Genomic DNA, 25,495 nt, shown 5'->3' with positions numbered 1-25,495 from the left:
ATAAATGAAATATTAAACTTTTGTCTAATTTATACTTCTTTGCGAGGTTAGCAAATAATACAGAATCACATGTAAATATATATATATTTATTAAACTATGCATAAAATGTTATTTATAAATTAATACAGACTTTTAAATATTATAATACTTTAAACAGGTAAGCAAAAGCTTTCCTTTATATACAAAAAAAGTTATTATCTAAAAAAAAACTATGCTTTATATTACAACTCTTTTTCTTTATTTGTGCTATTTTGGGCACGTATTCTAGTAACATATTATAAAGGCACACAAGCAGCTAAAATTTAAATAATACATTTCAGGAACATATATTTTAAGAAACAGGCGAGTTTTCGTAAAGACGATTAAATCTATAAATATGCTAAGAAATTCAAAAACATAGCCACGTATTGTATACATGATATAATTTTTAATCGTTATTTAAGTTTGGTTTGATGAAGAACGTTTAAAAAAAAAATGAGAAAATCAACGATTAAAATCCATAGTGTGGTTTGACTGTTTTGATATTAATGATAAGAAGTATAAACTCCAAATATATAACCAAACTTAAAGAAAATAAACAAAATAAAATGAAACTAGTGTTGTTTTTTTATATATTATATCTATCAACAGAACTCCAAAACTGACCTCCAGGGAAATGATTTAATTGTTTACAATATGTGTCTTCAGAAAATCTATTTGGTTTTTTTATCTATATAGGTACATAATTAGTCATAGTATGCTGGGTGGGCACGCAGGACCCATCGTAACAACATTAGAATGAGACAAGCCATCACGAAGAATGAAACCATTACTCGGAGTGTCTTTTCAGATCGGTGATCTCGTTCACTGATTCGAAGACGTTCTATAAGCCCATTCTGAAAAAAAGATAAGTAATGATTCATAAGGTTTATTCGTACGTGTACGAATAAAATTTTTAGTTTAAGCTATATCATTTATTTTGTATATTTTACACATTATATAAGATCTCATCATATACAAAGAGGTAAGTTATTTTTATTTATTAAATCATAGTAGAGACAAACAGTACAAACTTAATTTCATTAATAACAATTATTAACGAATTATTATCCATTTTAATTATTAGTTTTTTTCTCTCTTAGTTCCTGCAAATTTGCAATGTTTCTAAAGACGATACGTCAAATAGAGCGAAGTGGAGCAAAAAACTAGGAAGCCAGACCGCAATATCAGAAGAGAATAATAACACACATAAGCACAGGAGAGAGAGATTAGTCTTTTGTTCTCGTGTCAGGGTATTTTATATTTAATGTTTCATTTGACAATCAATAAGAAAAGCGCTCAATAGGTGGTCAGCCTTCGAGTAACGAGATACTGATCTTGTATCATATCGTATATGATTATTATATTATTTAAAAGAAAGAAATATTGCGATAAAACACGCACGTAGTAAGGGTATTAGTTTGAAGAGATTTAAGAAAAAAATACGTGTAATAGATATACAATATAAAAAGCTACTCATAAAAATAAATATACATATATGTATATTTGTATCTACGTGCGCGATCTATCAATGTGGGTCCATGTATCACGTGTCATGTTTATTTATGCATTCAGTTCTTATTTACACAAAAGAAAAAAAATCTTTACATAAACTTGTCATGCCTTTTTGAACTTTTTATTTGTCACGAATAAAATATATCGTATACAAGGTAATCAGGTAAATCAGTTTTTTCTTTAAATTTATGGCTCTTTTATCTTATTTTAATCTTGCATTCAGTAGGTAGTGGTCGGTAGGGATCCATTTTAGCGTAACATATTATTCACTTTTTGTAGCTTGTGAAATTATTTTAATATGAACATAACAAGGTATTTGAACTTAAAACGAAGAATGTTTAAATCATTTATTTTGATTTCTTAAAAATTTCAATCGATTAATAAAAAAAAACAACTTTTTGAAGAGATATCATACGATTATTATTAAAGTGAGTTTTAAGTTATACCCATCCACCATGTGAGGCGATCCAAGATCCTGGATCCTCGTGAAGTAGATCCGCAATCGCTGCGGCTGGTGCTGCCACCAATTCAAGAGCTGGTTCGCCATCTGCAGCCTCTGCAGCCTCTCTAGCTAGAGCTCCACAAATACAATACACGGCTGCAATCTGTAAGAGAAAATATTAGAAATTAATGTAAAGTTATACATAGTGTATATAGTTATACAACTGATCACTAAGGAATATCGACGTAAGTATGCATATGTATGTATGTACAGACATAGTGTGAAGACAGCTCTATACGATTAATACAATGCCCAATAAATTTTCATTAGATTTTACAGGATTTAATGAATAGAGTGGTTTACGAATAAAATGGAGGTATTAATTGTCGGAAAATTCTAATCGGAATGACTTTTTTTCCTATGGATCTTGTATGTAGACCGTTCTCTACCCGAGCGAAACCGGGATAGGTAGCCAGTACCTAGTAAAACGATTAAAGGTATTTATGATTGATTACCTTGGACCATGTAATATTTTCTCTGGTGATGCGGCGGGCAAGAGCGAGGGTCAATTCAGCGAGTGCGGTGTCTGATCGCAGCATGGCGGAAGGAGCACGGGTAGCTTGTCTGGCTACGTGTCTGAAGGCATCAGGTCGTTTTCTCTCTAAAGCAGCACAGAGTGCGCGTAAAGCAGCCAGCACGCCAGTGTCCGTGTTATTTACAGCTTCTTCCCCGCATTCTGTTTCTAACATTCTTTGAAGACGCTTGAGCACTATTTGCTGAAAATTTTAACGATTAAAACAAACTTGGTGAGTGAGCCAGTGTATCTAGCTACAAGCACAAGGGGCATAACATCTTAATTCTGGAGATTGGAGACGCATTAGATCCGCCAACTAATACCATAAAATAAGAAACAAAATAAATAACGCAAGCGCATCTCACGTTATTTGAATATTAGTTTAATAGGTAAGAAGCTAGAAAATGGTCACTAGACGAACTACAGCCCAAATTAAGAATGAAAATTCAGTAACGCTTGTTGAGTTTGAATTCAGAATTTTCTTTAGATATGATAAGCCGTCACAGCATATTATGTCATCAAATATTTAATCATAAGCAAATATATTTTATCGTGCGCAAATTTAAAGTATAGGTAACCTAATGTCTAGGTTGTGATTTCTGTACATGGGTGTGTCATTGAACACTTTTTAATGAGTGGTCCGATTTTCAAGTTTATTTGCGTATTTTTCATACACTTATTGTTTACATTTGATCTGGTAGGTGGCGCTGCTATTAACATATCATATTGCATATACTAATTATGTCAACATTGTATTCTTTGTATGGATATTCTATGAAACAAGAGATGTTAAATGTGGCTTCTGAATAAATACCATCTTTTATAATACAAATCAGTCTTCTGAAACGAGAATAAACGACTGCATAATATTATGATGATGAGGGTACAAAGTTTGCATACCATTAGATTATTTATGCTGTGAAATGTAACTAGTTAATGGATGCCGTCACGAATACGATGTTTTATGTAACTTCGAGTTACATATCGCTTTAAAAACATATTGTATATGTTTACTTTTACTTGGTGGAATTATTATGGGTAAATCGCAAATCATGAAGAATATTAAAATAATAATCTCTTTACCTTTTTTGGGCAGGTGGGCGATCGGCGTATTTGAGTTTTTATGTATTGTAGGCACAGCGCTCGTCCCTGTCTAACGATCTGTGGTTTGACTTGCGTAGATGTCGCGAGACACCAGCCGATGGTCGCGGAAAGACGGCGCGAAACTGCAGCGGCCGCAGCACTGGAGACCATGGTGCTAAAGCGGCGCTTGGTACGATCTAAAGGAGACAGACAGCGCATCGGTGATGTACGAAGGAGATCTGTAAAAAGAAAAAAAAGTATTTAAAATGTATTTACATTCGTATGTAAGTGTATTGAATAAACATCTGTAAGATTTTTTGTTTAATATATTCTGTATTTATAGATGGTTTGTACCTATATCTGATATGATCCGTACTCATAAGTTGTCTAGTAATGTTTGTGAATTAAGATGAGTTCGATTGATGACACGTACGATGAATTACTGTTGTTAATTACAAAAAAAAAAATTACAAGTTCGTTAAAAATAAAATAATAGAATTAAAAGTCAAAGTTATTTTAAACTATTTTTATATACCTTGTCCAGAAAATCCATCCATAGAACCGGGGATTGAACTAAGAGGAGTGCTGAGTTTTCGGCGCACGCGCAGCGGCGGCACGAACTCGTCATCTTCTTCTCCATCGGGTGGAATGACATGAATTGCAATGTTGTTGTCCTCTTGAGTTTTTTTTCCACCAGATTGCCATCGCAATTCTGTAATTGGCCCTATCTGGAAACAAAGACACATACATCAATTATTATAATAAGTCTTTTTTTTCTTTCATAAGTCGTATTTTTTGGGTTGGATCAATGATGTTTTTATTAGAATATCATTGGGTTGGATCAACAATTTGAATGAATTGAATGAATGAATTATTCTTTATTGCACACAAACAAAAAACAAAAAAAAAGAAAGTAACACAAAATTAATAAAATAAAAAAAAATATTAAAAAAAAAACAAAAGAAGTACATTAATAGTGTTGTAGAACGGGCGGACTTATGGCTTGTTAGCCATCTCTTCCAGACAATGCAATCAAAGGGAGATTTCAAAACCATCGGCGTAGGCGTGTTTGCAGTCATAAACTTACATACAAATATTTACACACTAATACTTCCTACATTTATAAATACAATGTATAAATAATATATATCTCTATCATACACTAATACATACTTTAGATAATAAAATGATATAAAAATACATAAAATTACATAATAAATGTTATATCAAATGTACAGAAGTCATCTATACCAAAAATTCATCACATACGGTTCAGAAGTTTGACCGAGAAAGAGAAACAGATAGACAGATGGATACATATAATTATTTTAACAATTTTAATACTCGTACAGATTCCCGTTTTCGTTAATTTAATCACTAGATAAATGTGGGCGTGGAGGACATTGTTATATGGTTTAATTCTCGGGAAGGTTTCATTTTGTTGAGCATAATGTTCGAAGACTGCAAGAGCTGAGTAGTAGTTTTAGCTTAATGGCTGTTTAAATGTGTCTGTTCTTAATATTCAGTCGGTCATACTCGTACCATCATTATGAATCAGCCTAATTAAGGGAAGCGGCCGAAATGGCCGCCATACTAACGACCTTTTATCAAATATTCTTAGCAATAATTACATACCTTGATAGCGTAAAGATATTATAATATATCCATTCAGAAGTATTTTGGGGGAAAAAGCGTATATCACACTACTTGATATATAGTAATAGAAAGTATAAAGACCAGGCAAATCTTATAGAAACAATTCAAATATACAACATATAAGTAATATATAAGCTATCAAATGTCAGCATTTTCATTATAGCCTGTTATTTGTTAGCGCACGAGTGAATACTTCAAATTACTTAAGCTTATTTCTGCAATAAGTAATTAAATCCAGAATATAAAATGTTTAATTTAACATGTAATATTTTTTATGATTTTATTCACTGAAAAAAAAAATTATGGTATAAATTTTGCTTTTCACAATCAATTACAATCATTTATCTATGTACTTTGTATCCATACATCGTATAAAAATGTAAAAAATTCGAACATAGACTCGAATTAACAATGGGGATTCACTTATACGGTATGTAAACTATAATTTAAATTAAATGAAGGTAATCAAGAGCTGTATCTCTATATATCTCACGTACGCCAATATGGTTCGCCGCCTGGAAATCCGCCTTAAAATGTATTTATTTTACGAATTATGAACAACAGTAATATGCTTAATCTGTTGAAGTTATAACTAAAATAATGTATCTTCTTTATCTTTATATAGTATAAAATAAAGTCGCTTACCGCTGTCTGTCCCTATATATGCTTAGATATTTAAAATTACGATTAAATTATAGATAGAGTCATTCGATAGGAGGTTTTTGTATACAATACATGTTCAATATAGTAAAGAAACGCTGACGGAAGTTTCAGAAGTTTCTAATATGATGTCGTAAATAAACAAATTCTGTAGTATATTTAGTATCAGCATTGCACCCGTGCGAAGACGGGGCGAGTCGCTAGTTATGTATAATTTGAGATTCAAAATATGCCTGGTCATGATTAAGCCTGCTAGCTATCAAATTCCCATTACTGACTCAATCAGGTGTTCGTTATACACGACGGATGAAATTGAATTGGAGATATCATAATTTGTCCTTGACACAATTATAAGGGGAAAAAATAATATTCGCAGATGTTTAACTAATAAAAAAATATGTATTATATGCTTAATTTGTTTTCATAATTAATTTTGAAATCGTAGATAAAGAGACATTTCGATAGGAAACCTTTTTAAACATATGTATGTTTAGAAAACCCTGGGGTTCAATCTTGTTTCATAACCATCAAATTCGTTTTAGTGTTTTGGTATTGAAGCATACATACAAATTGTCGTATTTATAATTGTAGAAATATAAATTATGTTAAGAGATTCTACATAATTAACCCTACAGAATATTTTAATTAGTTGCATTTGTCTTTTCAAATAATTAATAATATGAAATCGCGTTGGTAAAGTGTCCCAAACGAGCTGGACCAACGGCAGTTTTTGTGCGCACTACGTCGGGTTGATGAATATTTATTCGATAGCAACACAACACATGCAGTCAACCTCACGATGTTAATCTTAAAGCAAGAAATCTTGTGTGAATCCCGAGGAAGAGCGCTGATATCTGAAATACTGATTTATTTATCTAGTTCAGCCAGATGGCATATTTGAATTGGTAAGATTAATTCAAATATATATATTGTACATGTTTATTCGTTATTGGTGATATCGAAATAAAATAAATAAATATTGGCCAATGAGCACGAGATAAACTATAAACATAAATTATGTCAATGAAAGCAAAAGGGCGAAAATATGTTTATTAGTTTAGATTTTAGAGGATGTATAGTACATCCATTCATTAATTCATTCATTCATTAATTATCTGGAACATTATTTGTTCTAAATAACCGTTCTCTTTTCAACTATGAGTTTATGATAATTGCAATTCGAATCGTATTAGTTGTATTTGGCATTTTATTAATAGTTGGTAAATTGAAATGATAACTATATTGGGTCGGTTAGTAAAAGAGGTAACAGCACGTTAAAGCTTTGACAATTCATGGAAGTAGATCTCTGATGCTAAGCTTTTTAATGAAAAGTAACATAAAAATCCTATCCAATAAAATTCCTAGAGTAGATTTATTATGAGAGCTTAATGTTTTATTTTTATATCTCTAACAGGTGTGATGACAGCGATGATTCCGAGAATTATTTAAAATTATTTTAGATGTAGATTAATATTTTGCGTTCACGTTTATTTTTCTTACTTTGCATAGTCGGTTAATAGACGATTTATGAATTCGCAGTGTTGTAAAATTTAAAATATTCATCAATCCATTAAATAATAACAATAAAATTAGTAAAAATAAATAAATAATAAAACGTGTTTAATTTTTTATAAACAGGTATTTTTGCATTAGGGGTTTAAAATAGGCACCGACCAAATAACGACCTCTCTGAATTGCTAGGTTCCGTCGTCGAGCTAGGTAAGCGCTAGCTGGCATTGTACATTAAAGTAATAAATTTTGGGTTAACGTTTACGATTTTTAATTTGTATTTATTTATTAGACCCCATCCTTTTCGGCATTGGATTTGTTTTGAAGAAACGAAAGACCCGTGTTATGTTTAAATGGTTTTATGATGTACTAAAAATAACAGTGATTTATTGTTATAGCTTTTAAACAATAAACATTGTTCGTACGTACAATTCTTCAATATTAAACTGTATGTTTTCGGTTAGAGACGAACACATATTACTTAAATTATTAATCGCATTTATGACATGAGATGGAAATTTGATAGAGGTAAGAGCCATTTGGTAGCCAATTTATTTTTTATTCAATCATCTCAAATTTCCAACGTAATCAATCCATTCAATCATCAAACAACATTCATTAAAAATGTGTTTTGTATACTGACTGAGCCAGTGTAATTATAGGTACTTATTGAATTTAAAACGTATAATTTCGTGTCATACCAAAAACATGTAAGTTAATTAATCACGTACTTTCTTAATTAATATGAGCTTATCTACACGAGTAAGTAAAATCAGGAATTTTCTTTTACGGCAACAGGCTTATCTCAATCTTATTAAATCTTAAAACACGATGTTTTTTGTAGTATAAGGTACTGACCTGCGATACCGCATTTTACCTTGGAATAAATATTAACTAAAAGCAAAAATTCTTGTAACTTTAATAAAATATTATATTAACATATTTTATAAACATTCATAAATTGCGCTGCCAATTGTAAAAAAAAAACAACTTTAGGACTGAAAGAGAACAAAACAGTTTTACCCTCGAAAGGTTCGAACGTTAATTAGTAGGTAATTAGTCTTTAGTGATTTAGGACAAAACTTACGGTAACTACAAAATAATGTGTTCCAACTATTCGGAAATACATTCCGACGTCGGTTTCTTTTGATTAAATTTTACTTTTAACTGATCAAACGAATTACCCGAGTATATACGTACGTACAGTTACTTATAATTTTATAGAATTAGAGTAGTACAACATAAATTGGTCACGATTTTCCAAACGCTGCAATTTCCTGTTTTCGTAGATTAAATAACATGTGGCCACTGGAAATACAGCTCTACGGCATCGCGTCTGCAGCGCGCTGTGCTTCACAATGCACTCTAGTTCGGATTACTATGCCGCTAACTCATCATTTAAATTCACTTTTATCTAAACCAAATTTAGCATTGTAGAACATTCAGTTATAGTATATATAATTATGGACTCAATAAAATTTTGAAATATAAGGAAGTATAGCGTGTAAATTTTGTTTTTATTAAAATGAAGGTGAGCCCTAACAAGTTGTATATACACGAATGGGCACCCTAAGGGATTAAATGTATGAAAATTAACATTTTCATTGTTAGAAATATGGAAATTAATCTTTAGGCTTATCTGTTATTATTTATTTATTCATCAATTTTGTATGAAAATATAATGTTATTTATTTTCTCTAAATATAAAATGTAATACTGATCGTAGTTTTAACGGTGACTGTCAGTCAATAAGAAAAACATCCGTATTCAAAAATATTCATCAAAGTCAAAAATCTTTATTAAAAATAGAAGTGATTACACTTTCTTATTGCTTGTCAAAAATCTACCACCGGTTCGGAATTTAAAACCTCAGACCTGAGAAGAACCGGCATAAGAAACTCAGTGGGATATATGTATATATACTTATATAATTTTTTTTTCGTATCATGTTACATATACAATATATATTTTTAATAATAATACAAATATATTTTTGTTATTTCATTCATTCGTTCATCTCATTCGTAGGCATGGGCTAGCTAGCCTATTTAGAAATCCGCCTAGATGTCTCTCGAACCGATTTTGGTCACTGAGGTCAGCCTCGATGGAGACTACTTAATCCCCGAAGATATTAGTTCACAAGTGTGTTCGCAGACATCGATGCAAGATGTCCATTCCTCCTTTCTCTTAATCCGAGAGGATGGTAATCCGACTTAACCGAAGATGTAGAGTATAGTTCAAGCGTGGAATCAACTGCATTATGCTCAGAAGTATGAGCACAATTGCAGCCACAAATAAACACTGTTAAGAATTTCTTGATAGAAAAATACAATTGCTTTTTATCGCTCCTATGCAGGGCTTGAACCAATGAAGCAGTTACAAAGTTTAATATTTAGGGATCCCTCATAAAATCCCTCATGTAATCTATTAAAAATATTTTTTAAAATAATCAAAATCTATTTACTAAAAAAAACCTTGAACGAGGGATAAGACGTATTTAAGAAGTGGCCTTTTCTAATTAACCAAATACGAATGATGAAAAAATATTCATAATAAAATAAAAATAAAAACGTTCATACACAAAATCAATACATTCAAATACGTATATCGTTTGCGAATTGACAAGGTATTGTTTATGACTTCAACCTTAAATCATATTAAGTTTCAATGTTGCCCGTTAAATTAGGTCGGTCGGAAAGTGAAGTAGGCATTAGGTCGATCGCATTAGTGATGCTATCCAGGAATGTTCATGTGTAACGCGGTACTTGGTGACGACTGACGACCGTGGTCGCTGTCGCGCCGGCAATGTTAATTCAACATCTCAATGTTACTGATAAGCACAACGCCAGTGGAATACCTAATCAGGCATCGAAACGAGGATATTTTCGTTTCACTATACTTTAAACGAAACTAAATGAGCAATGTAATATATGCAACTTATTTATGTACGTATTTATTTCATTTGGTATCCTAGAGATAATTTTAACAAAACATAATATGCACTGCATCACATGCATGCGATTCTAGGGATAGTTTTAAGATGCATCTGTTACATGTCTTGTAGATTATTGTTGTGATAGAGGAAATATGTTTATTGCAATATTGAAATAAGTTTATTTTGATATTTTCAAAAGTGAATAAGATTTGTTATGACGTCATTGTTACATTATACATTATAATTTAATAAAATCAATGTTTTATATAGGTAATACTTTTTAATGCAACTTTTTCTGAATCTCTTCGTTCGATTTGAAAAAAGATCTTACGTTAAATATAACATTTTATTGAGAAAATTTGCATACACTACAATATACGTCACGTTACGATTTATGAGGGTTGGGCTGTAACGCTAAATGCAATTCAAGGCGGTGAGCAACTTATATACTTAAATACATATAATGAAGCTGGAAAGTTTATATAATTAATCGCGCTAATTTCAAAAATTACCTCTCCAATTTTAAATAATTAAAATTAGAGAGGTAATTTCCTTGTTTATTTATATTGCGTTTATTAAGGGGGAGGGGGTGTTGGGATAATAGGCACTAAAACTTTACGCTATGATCTTAGACAGCGAGGTAATGACCATAAACGTTAAACAATCTGACAAGCTGGACCTAAGTACGTACTTAAAGTCATCATGCTAAGAAGTAAGAATAATTCACCTTTCCTTTGTTTATTTTTTTTTTCATTGGCAAATTGGACTCCCTGATGGTAAGTGGTCACCATTGCGTATAGATATTTCTACTGTAATCAATTTTTATAAATAAAAAAAAACCGCCTTCAAAAATGAACTAATAAGAAAAAAATAATCAGTTACATCCATATCCAATTAACGATTTTTTAATCACCTCTCAAAGTCGGTGCCAACAATGCTAATATAGGTACATAATACACAATACATACATACAAAAACTAAATCTATTTATTGTATAGATGACACCATTAGACAAACCCTACTATCGATACAAATTAAATGATTTCAATATAGGAATTTATTTACTTTGTTGGCACCGACTTCAAAAGGTGATTAAAAAATCGTAAATTGGATATGGATGTAACTGATTATTTTTTTCTTTTTAGTTCATTTTTGAAGGCGGTTTTTTTTTTATTTATAAAAATTTATTTAATGTTTTTCAGTGTTGTTTTGTTATTTATAATTACAATTGGTAGTATTTGTCATTCACTTTATTATACTCAGTACATTTCGGCTTTCGACTCTAAACATAACTCAACGCCGTTTCAATACGATGTGGACTGCAACTCAAATTAAGCGTTACCTAAGTTACAATAGCTAATGTTAACTGCTCATCGCCAATTAGACAATACCATTTTTCCCGATGCAATGCCGTTAATCATTGAGGAATTCTCCTGGTAGTCCACCATCAGCTAGACTTCATCATAGGCATGTTTACTAACATCAATTGCTTGACGTAAAATAGTTACTTACTAATAGTTTCTGATTACAAGTTGTGGTCTTCATCATCAGTTCCACTTCATCAAATGTCACTTTTCGTGAGCATATGACCAAGGCACTTTGAATAAAACCGAAATCACTATAGGTGTGCCTATAAAATTTGAGGAGTTCCCTCGATTTCTCCAGGATCCCATCATCAGATCCTGATCTGACAATGGGACCACCTGTAAAACATGCCCTTTCAAACAAAAAAAGAATTGTCAAAATCGGCCCAGCCATCTTCGAGTAATTCGGTAACATACATAAAAAAAGGCCCCGATGAATTGAGAACATCCTCCTTTTTTTGAAGTCGGTTAAAAAGTAATAATTATTCCTCGTACCAACCACCGACCTCGGGATCTAAGATATTATATCCCTTCAACCTGTAGCTACACTGGCTCAGTCACCCTTCAAACTGTTACACAAACATACTAAATATTAAGGTTTAGTGATAGAATATATGACGCATAAGATGGGTCTAAACAAAGCCCTACCTATACTTGCTTGTATGCTTTGATTTAATTAATTAAATTCTTATGTATTAATTATAATATATATAATTTATATATTTATGACCTATGATATTGTATGTAACATGTTAATGTTAGCTACCAATAGTACTAATTTAATAAGATTTTTACCTTTCTGCATTAATATTATAAATATGCCTGTCTGTCTATCGTTCTTTAACGGCACAGTCTTATGAATCGAATATGACGAAATTTGGTAATAAAGCAAACTTGAACTGCTAGGAAGGACATAGGCTACTTTTTTACCTAATACATGACAACCAATCTCTTAATTGCGAAATGATCGCCATTGTTACACAGCAGTTTCTTTGTTCTTATTCGTATGGTGTCGATGAGACTTTGTTATAGATCAAAGGATTTAAAAAACGGGGCCCGAAAACCAATCTTACAAATATATTAATTCCTATTTTTATTTCCTTCAAACTTTGAATAATGCTTACATTCGAATTTAAGACATTTTTAGAAATTTTCGAAGATTTAGAACAATATCATTCTTGCCCCCGTTCATAATTTGTACAGAAGCTATTTTAATTATTTTTCTTAGTTTATATTATGGAATGAATAATTATGTACGAATAGATGATTCATGTTAATAAATATAAGATAACTTATTTTTTATAAGTTAGGGTTGAAAATAAGTGTTGTAGAAACCATAAATATTAATTCTATTCAACTCATACAATTTTACAAAATGCAAGCCTTAGCGATGGAATTTTTCGGCTGGAAAAAATTGTGAGATCTTATATAAAACAGCTCGTCACTATGCACTGTGTTGTGTGCTGTGCGCGGCTTCGCGGAAAGATAAATTAACTTATAAAACCGACAATAAACAATTCGTTTCTCTTAAGCAAAGATTTATTTAAATTCTCATTAATTGCACGAGTATTTTTTTAAATGGCTATAACATAATGAAAATTAAACTACTTAATTGAATTTTAAGTAACGTTATCTCGCTCATGTTATACGTGAATCTCGGTAAAACTCGGTCTTATTACAAATGCAAGTTACGAAGCAAAACTTTTCGTACTTGCCGACAACTACAACTATAGGTCTATTCTGTAAGAATATACTCAACTTACCCAAGGAATTCGGTCGTGAAATATCAGAATACTATGTACGAATTAAAAATAAAGGATAATTATAAAAAAATACGGGAAAAACGAACCATTTGGTGGTAGGGTTTGAGCAAACCCGTCTTGGTAGGCACCAGACACTCATCAGATATGCTACCATCAAACAGCAGTACCTACTCAGTATCGCAGGCAAGGCATATAACATCCATCATAAGTGCCCACGGTTGATGACCCATTGGAGATAAAGGAAAGGATATTATTTCTTACAGTGCCATGTCTATGTGTGGAGGTGAACATTTCCCATCAGGTGACCCATTTGCCAGTCCGCCTACCTATATCATAAAACATCACATTATCGTGACGTCATAAGTCGATTTTCAAAATTTAGCGATACGATACCTAATGAGTTATTTTTCATCATCTGATTTGTTTATGTTTAAAACAATTTCTTGTATAGTTTATGTTGTTGTTAATAAAAAAATCATATCATAAATTAGAATATATGAAATAGTTTATTTTTAACAAATAATAATAAACAAAGGTATTTAATGTTTGTATGTATATATGAAAAATAAAAATATACTCCCTGGGTATTTAATTTATTTTCAGTTATATCCATTTATTAAAACATATATTTGTCCTTGAATAATAGTGTTGCATGTTTTACTTTTATGATATCGATCAATATGCCTTATATCTTTTCGATAGATCGTAAGTATATAAAGGTAACTCTAAAACAGTACAAGAATCGAATCTATTATCAATTTGAATTTCGAAAAAAATATTTTAACTTTTTAAATAATATATTTAAAATATAAGTGATGTTTTAATGGTAACCCGTTGAAGTTATCTTTTAGTAATCAGTGTATAGCGCGTAAGTGATTACTCTTAAGCAAAGCAGAATCTTGGTCGACACATTTCTCGGAAATTTAATTAAAGTTGTGGGTAAAATATCGAAGTGTCCGAAGGCTACATAAATTAAGTATCAATCAATTCGGTCTAAACGCAAACATTAGTTGGGCCAAAAAATAGTCAAAGTTTAGCCGAATCACTTGGATATTGAATATCAGTTACCTGTTCTCGTCGTAATTCTATTACAGTCATTGAGTAATTTTATTAGTAGTGACATAGCGTCTCTTAGTGAAATACTATTAAATTATACGTATAAAAACATTTTCGATTCTATGATCGAAAACATGAAAAGGTTTAGAAGAAAATCAGATTATACTTGAACTAGCAAAGTATAGTAATACTTTTTGTAATTATTAACTTAACTTAAAATTCAAAATGAACTGAATTTTTCAATTACGAGTAGGTACAAAATACTTTAAAAACACTTAAAATAATTGTTAATAACATTTTTAGGTATATTAAAAGTTAGTATTGTATTTGTAAAGCTTCGGATCAAACATTAAGACATTATAAGAGTATATATATATATATATATATATATATAAGGTACTTTATCTGAACGACAGAAAATCATTTTTCTTAAGTCTTTACAAGAAATATATATAATATTTATTAATAAAGGTTCTCAACAAGAGGTATTGCTGGGTGCGCTTTAATACGTTGGTAAAATTAATTATACAATATTAACGGAATGTCTGGAATGCGATGCAGCGATATTATTTTTTGTACACAAATTTTGGATACGTCTCGCGCGTCGTCTGATGTATCAAATGTTATTATGGACAGATATGTACCATATCAATATATTATGCCAGAAATATTCCCGACATTGTGAATAACAGATGAAATAAAAATTGAACTCATTTGGATGAATTGTTTACACATACAGCACAAAAAAGATTCATTCAATATTTGTAAAAAACTAAAGTAGTATTTATGCAATAAATATAATATTATTATTAAGTTCCAATATTAAACAACATTTTGTATTTTTCTAGGTAACAATGAACAAAAATTACGTGATATAATAAAAAAATATGATGTCGAAGGTTATTGCGGTATTCATTTAATAAAAAAAGTATTTATTAAAAAAGTTTTTGCTTGAAAACTTTTCCATATCTCTTCACAGGCTACGGATTTTATCCAAGCGGCGTACGGTATGTTGAGCTCAGGGAGCTGTTAATGGGCCAAGGGCTTTGCCCCGTTATAGTCACTGTCATCTGGTGGCAATGGTAGCATTACCGCATCAGTATGATAACAGTGACTAACTGTTTACTAACGGCCCGAGTTATCTCTAAAGAATAAATTATGACTACCTTTATTACGAGATACCTTTAGAATACTTACAGCTTTATTTCATAAATAGCTTTTCGATACATAAGTGCACGTTTGCGCAGTTACGATATGCACAGTGTTATCGTAAAATTTGCAAGTACATATGTATGTATATAAAATGTATTTAAATACTGAATATTGTTTGTTCAATAATAATTGAGGCGAAAAGTTCGGAGATGTATTTTATTACTATATTTTTAATTAATTAAACATCAGCAACAACAACAACAGTCTGTAAATTTCCCACTACTGGGCTAAGACTTTTCTCCCTTTGACAGGAAGGTTTGGAACATATTCCACCACGCTGTTCCAATATGGGTAGGTGGAATACACAACTGACAGAATTACTATGACATTAGACACATGCAGGTTTCCTCACGATGTTTTCCTTCACCGCTGAGCACGAGATGAATTGTAAACACAAATAAAGCACATGAATATTCAGTGAAGCTTGCCTGGGTTTGAACCCGCAATTATCGGTTAAGATGCACGCGTTCGAACACTTCATCTCAATATTAACAAAAGATCATGAACATCATGATCTTATTACACATTTTATAATACAAGTCCAAGATGTATTTAATGAAGTATAATTAATCTTAACAATGCTTTTATATATTTGAATAAGTTCAAATATGACATCGTCGGCGTGGTGCAGTGCGGTGCACCGAGCGACGCAGCTGTTGCGAACTTCAAACGCAATCTGCATATTTCGATCGTTTGTCATTTTAGTTTATTTATCACACTCATCGTTTTAGTTTCCGCAACAAATGGTTAATAAAATTTTAATTGATATGTTGTTTATTGAATTCCGCTAACGTTCAACCCAACAAATTGTTTTCACTCTTTTTGGAGTCGTCATAAATAGTCACATATCATTACATAGTATAACATTAAGTCCCTTACCGCTGTCTGTGCTTATGTATGCTTAGATTTTTAAAATTACGCAATGAATTTTGATTTTTTTTAATAGATAGATTGATCCGAGAGAAAGGTTTTTGTATATAATACTTGGATAATATAATAAACAGTGATAATTATAGATGTGCCATGCCGCAGCGGGTCGCTAGTCATTCATATATAAATATCGTAAAACGTTCTAGCGCTATGGGAAAAACACTATTGAATTGTTACAAATGGTTCGTGACCCCGGTTGCGTCTTTGTAATTGGATAAATCACGTGCTTTGAGGGAACAATGGCGCGAAATAGTTAAAGTCTAAAGTGCTTATTTACATTACAATACGAGATATGTTAAGTGTTTCAAACAAAAATTGTGTTCGCTCCAGACTAGCTATTTATTATACGTTCGGAATCATGATAATCTTTCCACACGGTGTTTAGGTTATGGAATATTAACACACTTGCACTTAAGGAAGGAAACTGAAGATGTTATCGTTTCTATGTCATTATTATACATCATATTTATCTTGTATTTGTTTAGATCAGTATATAATCAAAGCTATACCTGATTTTTATTCCTATATGCACGGACTATACGTATTTCATCATCGCTGTCACTAGACTGGCTCGAATCTTTTGAATGGTACATATTAACAACACATAAACACTTGAATTTTTGATCTTTTATCACAAACGCAACGATTAGTTTTATATATGTAACCTCTGCTGATTTCGAAAATGAATGAAATATACCTTGAATTAAAAAAGACTTGCATGTAAGTGATAATCATTAAATTAATATGTTTTTAATGTAGTAATTAGTCCCCTCCATCCTCACTGCCAAACAATTTGTTATAGTCATTAGTAAGATTGCTTTTATATTATACCTACTTAAATGTATGATCCAAATTACATTGATTAATAGTCGCAATTATGTGTGCAACAGTTATTCAAACTGGTAATTACTATTTTCATTAATGTTCCTATTTTATTTCAAACGAATACAGATTAATTTTGACACTTACAAAAATCGACAGCTTTTTTACATAACCTAATATTATAATTCGTCACGCATTTTTCTTATATATACATATAATAAAATTGGAGTGTCTATTTGTATGAGTTCTATGTCTATGAGTATATATTAAACCAACCCCTTTTTTACTCAATACATATGTATGTATACACGGTACATACACTAAAATAACATTTTTAACATGTTTTGTCTGTCGGTCTGTTTGTTCCGGGTAATCTCTGGAATAGCTGGACCGATTTTGACGGGACCATCACTGGGAGATAACTGATATAATAAGTAACTTAGGCTGTAATAATATTTTCTTTTTTGTTAAATTCAATCGCGTAAAAGGTCGCGGGCACAGCTCGTTATTTATAAATGTCTAGACATTATTTCTAAGCCTCAGTAATAAGTATATAAAGCCAAACTAATTATAATGAAGGATCAAGCGCATTGTTATGATAATACAAACGTGTGTTCTTCTCTGCGGATGATTTTGTTTGTATAATTTATTTTAGGAAGGCAAACAAATGGACTTTCTTATAGTATTTGGTCACCTGCCGTACCGTAAGACATATAAACTACTTCTTACCGTAAATACACCGCCCACCTTAAAAAATTAGGTAAACTGACTTTCTTGGCATTCAAACCGGAACATCAAGGCGATATGTTTGTGGATTAAAGAGATACACGTTCAATTCGTTCATTTGCTTAAGAGAGATCGTTCTCATTGGCGACGCATATAACATGTCAATAAGACGCCATGAAATGTTTTCAAATCAAACTTCTCACCTACTTCTATCATCATAAAATCATCTGAATACCCGAGTTTCCTTAGAAAAAATCTATAAATTTAACGATTAAACATCAGCATTTATATAGTGGTAGTACTTTGTGCAAGCCCGTCTGGGTAGGTACCACTCATCATATGTTCTATGGCCGAATTTAATGAAATAAACCTGTTTTGTAGGGCGAATGAGCCATGTGTTGCAAGCCATAGGACGCAATATTAGTTTGATCGTAGCGCATTGGTGATATGAGAAATAATTAACCTTTCCTAGACTCAAATTGCAGTGATGACCATTAACCCAGGTTACTCACTTGTCAGTCAGCCTACCTATATGATATAAAAATTATAAAATTAATTAAATATAAATTAAATACGAAAAACCCATAAACCGTTTTAAAAATCACATAAATTATGCGCATATATATCTGTAATACTTTCGTCTTGGTTTTGAACACATTACGAAGATCTCAAGTGTGCCGTTTAGGTCAGCTCCTACGCTGACCTAAGTAGTTACTGACTTTATACATAGTAATAAAATCTTCAAAAGTCTTTGTATGATATATATGAACACATGTTAGCTCATACGCTTTACGACCTATTAAAGTTATTAAGTTTAAACCTTTCACTACCGGCTTAACATCGTTTAAAATTAAAAAAAAAAGCGTTGCTATCTCTCGCTACACAAATCCCATTTCACTTTGATATCCCAAAATACCGACCGACATTAGCGTATGCAGTAGTAATATAAATGATATTACTTGTATGATAGTAATTGTTGTAAAAAAGAATATTACGTCAAAATAAGTGGCCTATTTTGTAAAATTGATCTATATTATTCAATTATAATATCTATATAATTAGATTAAAGGAATACAAGTTCCATAGATAAGTTTGTTTATTCCAGAGAAAGCGTCACCACTGACAACACATTATAACTACATTAAACGCGGGAGGCCTTGAATACAAACATATAGTCTGGGCTTTCTAGGATTTCTCTTTAGCCTAACAGCCTTTTTAGCCTAAAAATAGCTTTATTTGTTATTTCATAAATAATAGAACGCAACCCAATAACGATTTTTAAATTAAAATATTTGGCTGTAAGACCCGAAACTGTAGCCCTCCTACGCTAAAAAAAGGTTTCCTTGACTAAAGTATCTGGGTATATTCATCGATCAGCGGCTTTCATGACAGCGACAAATCGAATTTGTTAATATAAGAAATATACTTATTTAGGAAGCTTATTACTTCTAGGAAATTACTAAATACAAAATTATACTGCTTTAGTGTTGTTTGTTAAAGAATATTGTATTGGTATAATACGATATCAGTTATATATTACATATTTAAGTGCTGTCACATAGGATCCTTAATGTAAATGATCGCAGTAAATACGTATTTAAAAAAAATGTTTTGGAACAGCGGGGCTATTTCGTACAAGCACTGGTTGTACCTAATATGAGTTATTAGGTTGATTCCAATTTTCATGTTATAGTTTTATTATATGTAGCAACTGAAAAATATATTTATTTATTTATTTTAAATACGAAAATGAGTGTCTTTCATCGTGATCCGTTAACGTTTCATGTTTGTCATCATGATTTCATGCATAGACGTTGTCAGAGGGTAAGAAAAGGAGATAGGTTACCTAGCACGTAGAAAAAACTCGGGCGATGTCGTGGGCTAATACTAGTGAGGTATTTAGCAGACAATATATTGCTAATTGGCGGTACTATAGCTGCAAAACCACTATGTTGCAAGTTTTGTAACTATTCAAATTAATGATAATGAGAGGTCGGAAGAGGCTATTTACTAATTTTAAATTTTGAAATGATATACAATTCTCTTCTTTTAGCAATTTTAGTTTTTTTTATTCATATTACATTGTTAAAGGCAAATGGTACATAGTTAATTTTAATAGGTTTGTTGAAGTGTGTTTCGCTCTTAGAGTATTGTCAACTTCGTCAAATAATCATTCAAATTCATTTATTGAGGTCAGGTAACATCAAATATGCATTTATTCTTGCGGCAGGTCACATTACCATTCGATACAATGCTTAATAATATCGAAGAATTCATCTTCATCTTTATACAATAATTGATATCCCTAGACTGTATAGGTTTTAGTTACATACAAAAATTCATATTTTTATACTATAATTTTTTTTATTTTATTCTTTATTTATATTTATGCCAGTTGCAGATGTTGTTGTTTTTGTTTGTTGTATAAATATTTACAATAATGACTATTAAGTATTATTACAAAAAATGGCTGGAAAGAATGTTATTTGTGAGATGACGTCAAATAGGAAGTATGAAAGAAGAAGACATGCTGCGCCGATCCCAAAGAAATTGGGATAGGGGCTAGAGTTATATGAAAAAAATATTTATATCAAATTGTAAGATTAATGCTATAATATTACGGATAGTCTTGAGAACTATTGAAGCTTATGTTAAAGTGTATTGCAAATATATAAAAGAATAGAAATGTATAAATAAGTGTGCTATTGAAACACACACCTAATGGTTTGCTAGGCTATTGAACGTATTTAAGGATTACGATTTACGACATGCGATTTACATGCGAAGCGCATTACATAATTTAACAGCTCTGACAGTTTAACAATAAGTGTAATGTTACACCATCGTCACTGTCGTTAGCCAAGTATATGAAAAATAAAAGAAATATGACGTAATGAAAATCAATTTATTCTTTGAAATACATATATAGGAGTTTGAGATCGGAAGATGATCTATGTAAAGGACATGTGAATTATGAAGGCAAGGTTCCCAATTATGATACATAACTTAATGCTGACGTCATCTACAAATGAGCTCAGTTTAAGATTATTGATTTTAACAGACCACATTTTAGCTCATTATTTCAATAGATTCCAAGAAAAAAAATTGCCATCGCCGCGCCCATGTTTGTTTGTGATGTATGGCATTTCATAAACTTTGTATAATTTAATTGTGATAAGGATAACGATATCCCCAGGCCGATTTCAAAAATAGAATACTTACGATGAAAGATACTTTGAATATAAAGACAAGGAATGATATAGAATCATAAAGAATACTTTTTAAGGATAATAGCTTAAGCTGTATATGTCTGCTAGATTAGAGTGAGCCAAACAACAAGAAACATTCGCGGTTTTCATGTGTTAGGCAAAAAAGTAGCCTATGTCCTTCCTTAAAATTCAAGTTTGCTTCATACCAGATTTTATCTAAATTCAGTTAAGCGGTTTGGTCGTGAAAGAGCGATAGACAGACAGACATAGCCACTTTCACATTACCATACAATATTAATATAGATATATATATTTTTATTGTGTGACTTAAAAATGATCGTAAACATTTTATTTGTCTTGTGTAACAATAAATTCTATTTAAATCGCACGTATGAGCATAATTCAGTTTAAAGGTCATTTTTTATTTGTACGTCTAAAACATCTATTTATCGACACATGAGTTCTTTGTTCTCTGTTTAATGTGATAATTGTTTACGCGGTGCGCAGGAGTCGCTCGTAAACGGAAACTGATGCGGCGCGCCGGCGAGATAACTACGTACGCTCCTAAACAGAATCGCTATCTCCTCAAATTAATTTCGTTACTTTTTATTCGATATTAATCGATGATTGTTATTATGACTAACGTTTTTATTACACTCGATACTATTGACAGAACTTGGGGCATATCCAATGTTAAAGAATAATTAATTAACTTTTCGGAAGTAGTTATATAGTATAACGCTAATCGGTCCAGTAGTACAGTATGTCCTTACCACCAAGTACCTAATATTGTAGTCAAACGTAAGGTACATACTAATGTTCTGAGATAGAAAACGCTTATCTACAAGATGGTTATTCACTTTAAGATTTAAGATATCAAAATTGTAATGATAAGGAAACTCAGCCACTTGAAGCACATTGCATTGCATTGCATTTTCGACGTACAATCAATAATAATAATCATCAACATTCGTATTTGACTTTTTAAGAACTCAAATAAGATTATTAAGCAAATTTTTTTAAAACAGTTAGTAGCGTTTTGTAGACACAAGTGTTGCCATTTAATCACGTGAAGCTTCAACGTAGAAAGGCAGTATAAAAGGACGAGGATTAGGTAGGAATGGCAAGAATTGGTCTCGCTGAAGAACTTGAAAGTCATTTTGAGATAGAAATGAATAACGGAATTGAAGAAAGTCGAGTAGAAAAAGGGAAATGATTGATTTCTAAACCAATTCAAAGACTTCATTAAATAAGGTATATTTAATTTATTTTTATTTAAAAAAATGTAACACGTTTAAAAAAAATCTATTCATTTTACTAAATAACTTAAATTACAATTATTTAGTATATTGTTTGTAGAATAATCTGACGAAAGACCAAAATTATTGAAGGTATATAAGTATAGTTAAAAAACAAAAAAATACTTTTTTAGAGGTAACTTTGCGATGTTTTTCTATCGTACCAAATTAATAACATCATGTTTTCAAAACAAAAAATAACTAGCATGTATCCTGAAGATTAACATAATTTTTCATTTGGTTTATTGCATTGGATTATATACTTTTGGCATTTTAAAACTTGCATTTAGCTCATGTAGTCCCCTTAAGTAAATAGATCTCAACTAAAGTTAAATTAATTTCTTATGATTTTATTTACTTCTGGAAATAAGACAGATATTTGTCAAAAATACAACCTAAATATAGGCTTAACATTCACAAGACTACGTTTTACATTTTCGCAGATTGGATATTATCAAATATAATCGATTATTGTAATCAGTTAATCCACGAAGTAAGCTTATCACTACCGAATTCAATAGCTTAAATTTCAAAGGATTTATTCTAAGACCACAAGATTTATTCCATTGATACGAAATATTGTTGTTTGATAAATAAATTCAGTCAGAATATTTCCAACTCCTTTTTGATTTGTAAGTATATATTTAGAAAATCCGGATACAGATTGTAGGGAGAAAAAAATATTGGGAAATTATTTATTGGGGATTATGTCTCCCCGGGGTAAGCTCGCATTGCGTGTACATCCTTAGAGTTGCACACTTCAGCGAGGTAATGATTGACGCACTTACCCTGAACACATGACCCTAAGAGTAGAAATACATAGAAACAAGTAGCTCTAGGAAATATGTTAAGGTATGTACACATCTATACTATCTATACTAATATTATAAAGAGGAAGACTTTGTTTGTTTGTAATGAATAGGATCAAAAACTACTGAACCGATCTGAAAAAAATCTTTTAATATTTGAAAGCTACATTATTCAGGAGTAACGTTGGTTAAATTTTACTGTGGAAAAAATGTGGTTCTGTAAGATATTTGGAATTTTCGGACACAAGGTGTAGAAAATCAACCAGAATCATCTTCTTAATTCTATTTATTTTATTTTATATCTTTATGGGTTATTTTGATTTTCTTTTGAGATACGCAATGTTGTCACAAATTCGTAATCTACACGGACGGAGTCGCGAGCAGAAGATAGTATACCATATAGAGGGAACTACATTTAGTAGCCAACTATTTGGTATTAAACGCATCAGCGATTAACATCACTGATCCAAAGTATGAGCACACATTGAGTTTTAACATTTTAACTAGAGCATGTGCCGTCCTATAACTGAGACTTAATCCAGATTAAAAGAGATTAAGGGGATTATATTTGAAAAATACGGAATAATATACGTACATATATATAATCGTACAAAACAATACCTGGCTGAATTCAAAGAGCCGTTAATGAACGAATAATCGTAAGCTAATGAGCATCTTAACATGAATGAATAATTTTGAAAACGACCCTCATTTCGTTCAGTTCGGCGTAACTTCTATTCCAAAGTATTAATTAAACTGAATTCATACATATTATGACTTATAAGTCGTATTAAAACAGTATTATTATGCTAACTAATATTATAAATGGGAAAATGAGACTGTTTATTTGTTACTTAAACTTATTCTGTTGTCGTAATTTTATAATCTATCGTAATATTTTTTATGCATTATAACTCTTTTTTGTCTCGTTTTTTAATCTGAGGGATTTCGTTAAAAGGGACGGAAATGTGTCACAGGGTGTTGAAAGTGCGCGCTTCTTGATTTGCCCAATGAGCGCGCACTGCTTGATTACCGTCAGTTGGTCCCAAGCCATTTTCTGAGGGCATATAATGTTAATGTTAACAACAACACCATGGTGAAAGGGTCAGATGTTATACAATAGATACGAAACGCGAAGACCGTAAGGCTCGAATGTTATTAAATATAAATAAAAAGGTACAAATGTGGATGATGGCAAGAGCCCTTTTTATTGTATAATTCAGAATAAACCAGAGAAGTCATCGGAACTCAAACTACATCAGTGGTACTGTGGTTGTAATCTAAGCTAAACTAAAAGCCTACTGATATTCACTATTTCAAAGTGCCTTAACATTTATGGAGGGTAACGTATGCAACATTATAATAAATAACAAAATGATTAAATGTAAACTACCATTTGTGATTTTTAAATCGTATAAAAAGCTATAATTATTTACTTCGAATACATGTTTTTACAATTGAATTTTACAAACATTAGGGTAGCGTTAGTTAAAAAAAAGCATTAAGTGGGATCGATAACAAAAAAGAACCGTTATGTTTTGTTTTTTTTTTTTTTAATTATTTACAAAGTAAAAACACGTTAGTGCAGTTACTCTTTTATATTACCTTATCTATATGCAACTTACTTTGAAAAATAATCTTTTATATATGCTTATTTACTGCGAATGTTTAATATCATATCTTAATATTTTATGTGTCACTTCAAGCTGTTTCTTAGAGTAAGATTTGTGCATCTCTTAGCGCGAATATCTCAAAGGATAAATTTATCAAAAATCAACGACGAAATAAGATTTTTATTCATAGTGCATATTCTATTTACTTTAATATGTAACATTATAAATAAGCGGTTCAAATTAAAAATAATAAGCTATTTATTTGATGAACACGAAAACTGGTGAAAATTTAACTAACTG

At 31.1% G+C, this 25,495-nt stretch overlaps 1 protein-coding gene across 1 annotated transcript in view; it reads right to left on the bottom strand.

Annotated features, from left to right (window-relative positions):
- Positions 1 to 216: 216 nt before the first annotated feature.
- LOC124531374 overlaps positions 217 to 25,495 on the bottom strand; it is a 37,748-nt gene continuing 12,469 nt past the window's right edge. Inside the window, exons 2-6 of the mRNA XM_047105928.1 lie at positions 4,169 to 4,361; positions 3,634 to 3,872; positions 2,492 to 2,752; positions 1,981 to 2,139; positions 217 to 876 (exon numbers count right to left, since the gene is read on the bottom strand). Coding sequence (XP_046961884.1) covers positions 727 to 876; positions 1,981 to 2,139; positions 2,492 to 2,752; positions 3,634 to 3,872; positions 4,169 to 4,190 — 831 coding nt within the window. The 5' untranslated portion in view covers positions 4,191 to 4,361 and the 3' untranslated portion in view covers positions 217 to 726. The remainder of the gene's footprint in view (positions 877 to 1,980; positions 2,140 to 2,491; positions 2,753 to 3,633; positions 3,873 to 4,168; positions 4,362 to 25,495) is intronic.

The sequence above is a fragment of the Vanessa cardui genome, chromosome 7 (assembly GCF_905220365.1).
Source record: "Vanessa cardui chromosome 7, ilVanCard2.1, whole genome shotgun sequence".
NCBI classification, from domain to species: Eukaryota; Metazoa; Arthropoda; class Insecta; order Lepidoptera; family Nymphalidae; genus Vanessa; species Vanessa cardui.
The sequence above is the reverse complement of the archived record's forward strand: the minus strand, read 5'-3'. Positions and strand labels throughout refer to the sequence as shown.